The sequence below is a fragment of the Agrilus planipennis genome, unplaced genomic scaffold (assembly GCF_000699045.2).
Source record: "Agrilus planipennis isolate EAB-ADULT unplaced genomic scaffold, Apla_2.0 scaffold46, whole genome shotgun sequence".
NCBI classification, from domain to species: domain Eukaryota; kingdom Metazoa; phylum Arthropoda; class Insecta; order Coleoptera; family Buprestidae; genus Agrilus; species Agrilus planipennis.
In genome coordinates this window covers 1,191,196-1,197,461 of record NW_020438933.1, presented here as the reverse complement: position 1 = coordinate 1,197,461, position 6,266 = coordinate 1,191,196, and the positions used below count along the sequence as shown (strand labels likewise).

The 6,266-nt window shown below is 31.1% G+C and overlaps 2 protein-coding genes and 1 long non-coding RNA gene across 5 annotated transcripts in view; 1 reads left to right on the top strand and 2 right to left on the bottom strand.

The window, feature by feature from the left end:
- Window positions 1-1,389, bottom strand: part of LOC108744737 (ATPase WRNIP1) — a 15,253-nt gene extending 13,864 nt beyond the window's left edge. Inside the window, exons 1-2 of the mRNA XM_018480641.2 lie at window positions 358-1,389; window positions 141-291 (exon numbers count right to left, since the gene is read on the bottom strand). Of these exons, the coding sequence (XP_018336143.1) occupies window positions 141-291; window positions 358-1,223 (1,017 nt within the window). The 5' untranslated portion in view covers window positions 1,224-1,389. The remainder of the gene's footprint in view (window positions 1-140; window positions 292-357) is intronic.
- A 342-nt stretch (window positions 1,390-1,731) lies between these two features.
- Window positions 1,732-2,131, bottom strand: LOC112904384. Its single transcript, XR_003231068.1, has 3 exons — window positions 2,094-2,131; window positions 1,929-2,041; window positions 1,732-1,871 (listed from the first exon to the last, which is right to left on the bottom strand). It is a non-coding gene; the product is annotated as an uncharacterized LOC112904384 (long non-coding RNA).
- A 1,727-nt stretch (window positions 2,132-3,858) lies between these two features.
- The window catches only part of LOC108744735 (FERM, ARHGEF and pleckstrin domain-containing protein 2), a 58,311-nt gene continuing 55,903 nt past the window's right edge, over window positions 3,859-6,266 (top strand). Inside the window, exon 1 of one of the 3 annotated variants that reach the window (XM_025974254.1) lies at window positions 3,859-4,048. The gene's annotated coding sequence lies outside the window, so the exon portion shown is untranslated. The remainder of the gene's footprint in view (window positions 4,049-6,266) is intronic. The other 2 variants (XM_025974256.1, XM_025974257.1) reach the window with 2 other exon arrangements.

The following is a 6,266-nucleotide window of genomic DNA, read 5'->3' as shown; positions in this document are numbered from 1 at the left end:
AATAATATAAATTTCTTTGTAATTTGAGTAACAATCCATTCTCAGACTGACACAAAGCCATGAAATACTTAAATTCAATATAATCAACAAGGCAAACTAATTTTCAACACATATAGATTGATTAGGAAACCAATAAATACCTTTACTCTTTCTTTTATATCAGCAACTGTGATAATCTTGTTGTCATGATTATTATCCTTCAAAACTAATTCTAAATTATTTATTGCAATTCTAGCATCTCCATCACTTATATTACTTAGCCATTCAATAGCAGAAGTGGTTACGAACAATCTAAAATAATGATTCTTTTAATTACATTACAATAGATATATTTCATTCTTAATGATTCTTGCGCACCTATCTAAATTCTTACAACTGTTTTCATCATCAATCACACCAATATTTTGTATCTGCAATGCTCTTTTTAAAATTAACATAAGATCCGATGTTTGCAACTTCTCAAAAACAACTACCCTACATCTTGATAAAAGAGCAGAATTAATATAAAATGATGGATTTTCTGTTGTAGCTCCAATTAATGTTATATCACCATTTTCAACACATAAAAGAAAAGAATCTTGTTGTCTTTTATTGAATCTATGTATTTCGTCCATAAATATTATTGTCTTTTTTCCAAATTTTAATTCATTTTTTGCTATTTCAACTGCATTATTAACTTCTTTAATGTTTGTGGAAGCAGCACATAAATTAACAAACTTAAACTGCTTGGGGTTCTCATTGCAAATTTCATTTATTATACCTGCTAAACAAGTTTTTCCACAGCCTGGTGGACCCCATAATATCATATTAGGAATTTCTTTATTCTGCAAAAGATGATATAAAGACGTATTTTTTCCTAAAACATGATTCTGTCCATAAAAATCTTCTAAATGTTTTGGCTTAATTTTCTTAGCTAGTGGAACATTATTAATGCAAAGTTTCGCTTTCACAGTTACAGAGGATATTGATTTTTCCATTAAACTATTGCTTTGCTGATTTTTACATTCTAAATTATCAGTTAAACTTGATGCACATGGTTCATGAGATGAAACTGATACATTGCTCGTTTCAGAGGAAAGTAACAAATTTCTTTTACGTTTAAGCGTGTTTTCATTAGAGTTCAAAAATATGCATTTATTTACATGTTCTTCGATAATACCCATGGCAAATTTCTTGAAACAAATTGGGCAAACTTGATGTGTGTCATCAGATTTTGAGTTCATTTTGGAAGTAATACTTTATTTTGATGAAGTACACAACACCTCAATTCTAAAACTATTTGCCATCTATTTACAAATGTAACTATAGATAAGAGATTTACAGTAGATTGCATAGGTTGAATGTAGCAACTAATGACTACAGATAAGAAAGCTTCTGGTGTTCGTCTTCATCTGCCTAGACTAGGAAATAGATGTAAAACTCGCGAGATTTTAACGATACTAGTGACATCTAAGTTTACCTTACATTAGTAGACGATACTTCGAATATATATATAAATGGTATTGGCAAAGAAAACTTCGAATTTCACTGCCATCTATACATCAAACTATTAAGCGTAACCAAAGGCGCGCATTTCAAAATTACACCAAATTTTATTTTTTTTGTTTTAAATGGAAATTGAAAAAAAAAAAAAAAATTAACAAATTTAATAACAAAGTATAAATGCAGTAATAAATATAATTAGCACAATATACGAGTAAATAGCAAACATCAATTAATTAAAACATAGATACTAATACAGGTATATTTGTATGAACAAAGAAATTGTTCTTTACCTAATTTAGTACTGCTTCCTGCTTCTACAGGGGATGCTAACGATTCAGAAACTGCAGAAATACTAGCTTCTGTATTGTCCATTGTGAGTGTACTTTCTATAACAAATAATTATATATGTTTTGGATATTTGAAACTGTTATCTGCATAACTACCTGCAGTTGAAACAATTCTTCTTTTCCCGTCATATGTTTTCACTGGATGCAGTACTTTTTCATCTTTTAATGGGGCAATTCCGTCTGCTTCAATTCCTCTACCAGAAGAAGTTCTACAAAACATTTTTTTTAGAACTTAAGTTTCACAACAACAAATTACAATACCTGCCACTTTCGTTGGAACCGCTGTTACTTCAGGAAAATGGAAAGCGGCATCTTGACCTTTAACTCCTGCAGGAACTGTATAATCTACGTAGAACATTTCAAATTAATTTGACCCCGTAATAGTGTAGACTGTACATCACGGTTTTTCTGTGTTGGGCAGAAAACATCCTTTCTTTAGTTATTGTAAAGCATGATTGAAGTACTTTTCACAAAAATTTTAAAATATTACAAGTTGTGAAACTACTCACTACTGCTCAATAACGCCACAACTACTGGGGAATTCCTCCGATAATCGCAACCGCCGTCGCGTCATCTGTTGTCGTTTCAGTAAAATGGATGTCGTCTAGTATGTCGGTAAGGTCGATTTTGGTAATTTAAAAAATTTAAAAACTTACGTGGGGTAAACTTAGATGTCACTACTATCGTCCAAATTTCGAGAGTTTTACATCTATTTACCTAGTCTAGGCTCTCTTCTCTGGCCTTACACAGTTACACACGCGTTATGAAGCTAGCGAAAGCGCGGAAGGAATCGGGCCGCTTTAAGTGTTCCATTTTTTAATCCGAAAATGCTTTGTCCCCTTGCCAGTAATTAAGGGTTAAACAAAGATTTACACACTTTGTTTTAGTAGTGAATATAAAAGGCTTTTTCTAAAGAAAAAATTGTAATATTTCTGTTTATCGTGTGATTGTTGCTGTATACTATAAACAGTAGTATAGAATTTTGAAGAAATTTTGAAATTTTGAATGCTTATAATTGTATTTATCCTGTGATGGTTACTGTAAATAATAAAAAAATGTGGCAAATAATATTGAGCATGGAAAGACGCAACGCAAATATATATGATAAAGCTCACCAACTTAACACAATAAAAATAGATAAAAGTGTTGTAACTCAGGTAGTTATGGTGAATTTAATGAAAAGTCATATTTAACATTTATATTAATAAAGTATTTGCATTTTATGTGGATACAGAATAATTTTTTATTTCATACTTCCTGTTTATTTGAAACCTTGCCCAATATAACGGCAGTAATAAAGTTATAAACTACTGCTAAAGAAGTTGGAATTCATTTATTTGAATTCGAATAAAAAGGCGGCAAAAGTAAAATTATTTCCCAATTTGTGCAAATGTTACGGAGGCTTACGATTCTTAACGTAGGTTCTTTCTGTCATAGCTTTCTGTCTTTGTGTTCTGTGTCTTTCATCTCAGCGGTTACCATAGATTACATTAGAGCAAAGATAAGAGGATTAGAGATACACTAACTCTCTTAACTACTAAGGCGGTTAAGGGTCTGCCCATCGACGTTTACTAATGGACATGCCTTAGTGGTCAGAATTGTGGTACAATAAAAGAAAGAGATGGAACGAATAGAGATAGCACTTGTCCGAAACCATACGCCATCTCCCTCACTTTTTCAGCCAAGAAATTGTTACAATACATACAGCTAAGGCACATCCATTAATATATGTCTATGGGTCTGCCAATATCCAATACAACTTTATAAAGGTTGTCTTCCCAATTACGGGTAGAGTATACAGCTAGTCTAGGGTATACAGCATAGATAAGTTACAGTTCAATTGATGTACCATAGTCATCGGTGTTGCGCACTATGAACTAAATAATTCCATGAAAATACAGGATAACCTACTAAAAAAAATGATTTGCGTAATATTTTACGCCACCTACTGATTGCATATCAAACTACTGTGTTCCAACGAGCATCCTGTTTGTGTCACTTTGTGCTGCCAATATTCACAACTACAATTAGGAAGCTCATCCTGATTTCCCGAACAGAGATTTCTCTATGGTCTATGGTGTAGAATAGTTTAGAAAATGGCATCTATGTTGCGAAACAACTGTAATGGGTGAATGGGTGTGTAGTTCATGGTTACAGAAGTGTTTTTACTTGAATGGAAACAATTCTTACTATTTTTAATTGTTTTACAGTAATAGGTAAGCTATATTAAAATTAGTGTTTATGTATTGTAAACACGAATAAAATTGTTGATGGAGGATTGGGTGGGATATTGAAATTGCTCGAAATATGCATAATATACGTGTCTGTACTAATTTTATTTTACAAAGATGTGTTCATTTATTTTTGGCCTTGTCTGTAGTGTAATTTGTTTGTAATATTTACCATATTTTAATGATTTTATATTGGTCTACATGTATTCCGAGTCTGGTTGTTTTTTAATAGCATAATTATTGTCCTACAAATATTGAGTAGTGTAAATATGTCCATACGTAAATGACCTAGGCAAATGATTATTATAGGGAAGTGACATTTGTGTAAGCAAATAGTTCTGGATCAGTCATGTGGTTGTCTACTCGATTTCTCTCATCAGGCAAATGTTATTTATCATACAACTTAATGACCGAATTTATTGTGTAAATAAGTTTTTAAATTTTACTTGTAAAAGTTATTAGATGGTTGTGTAGTTTGCAGGGAAGTGAAGTATGGAATACAATTATTCTGATAACATTAACCATTTGAAATTAACACTAGGCACAATTATCAGATTGACCTGACTTTATAGTGTGATTCTTCAACAGAATTGGTTTTGCTATGAGACCTACAATGTATGCTTTTTATAAATTTTCATATTAAACTCTTGAGGTGTATAAAGTAATGTTGTTAGGAATATGAGATCTTAACTAGGATAATACGTAATACCTATATTATGAATCTTTCGCTAGTTTTAAATTGTATGAGATTTTCGGTAGTTTTGGTTATAGTGTCAATTACTTTTTAATAACCCAAGAATCTCAATGTGCCATCAAAGCAATTCGTGATACATATGTTTGTTAAATTAAAAAGAATATCTATTTTTTATTGAGCTTTGATAGCCCGGAATACATTTAACTCATATCGCCAAGACAGCAACAAGAAAAATATTTACATGGGAATATATTTGTAAAGACATTTATTATTATGGTAGTGGATACTATTTTTACGGATAGTAAATCAAAAGTTATATTTTAACAGAACATATATGAAAATAATGCACTTATCAGATATAATTATCACTTTCTTGACTTGCATTGAAGTAAAACAAACATGCGGATTTTTAATTACATAATTAATTTCTGCAAAATGTGGTTACCTTTCTCTTCATTACTGCTTATTGCTTGTCACTGTATTTTATAGCAACCAGTACACTTGTAGACCGGTAGATGATGACAGAAGTTATTGGACTATTTTATGGGAAACATTTGTATTGCTTAAAATAGATTTAAGAGGTGTGTAAATTTAGCACCTTATCGAAAGATTTGCGAGGTGATAGTGACCTTAATCGAAGGTTTTCGTTAGGTCAGTTCAGGCCCAATGTTTTTTTCGTTAGGAGCCACATTTTCAATTTTTTTAAAATGTTTTATTAAAAATTTCGTATCTTAACACCTCAGTCATGATCAAATAGTTATAATATTTTATTTTTATTCTTTATCGTTAGGTCAATATTGATCCATAATTTTTACCAGTATTCGTTTTTAATGTTGTATTAATAATTATAAATTAATTAAAATTGTGTCTATTCTATATATTCAAATTGTGTTATATTTGAGTTGGTTGTTTAACTACTTAGTTGAGCAGCAACTTTCGTAAAAGTATAATTAATGTAATCATTTACTATCTCTACCCTCTATAATGGAAATCACCAGCTGATCGTAAGCGACATGTGGAATCCTGAAAATGCTATTTGATTTAAAAGAATATTTTTAATAAATTGCATAAAACTAAAATAATTCGTTATATATAGTATCAAAGTCTAAAAAACAAAGAAAAGTAATTCATTGATATCAAAAAATTAAAGGATCAATCATTAATTAATTGAAATGGATTAAATGAAATAGATTAATAGGAATCCATATAATAATTGGTAAAGGTGGGGGATCGAAAGAGGGTGGTCACCTGAGTAAAACCCCATAAAAAATTTGCGGCGGTCTCACACCCATAAAAAGTTATGGGGGTTGAAAGTTGATTATTTTGACAATTTTCATACACTATAATTCAAATAAAATTCAATTCGGAAAGGTCAATGCGGGCAATACGAGGGTGGATTGATAAGTTTCCGGCCTAACCAAGAGATGACGCCACTAGGCCTACCTTGAGGTGACATTCTATAGTACCATCCTTGGATAGCTTGTAGCTATAGTTTCAGCCCGATCTCCT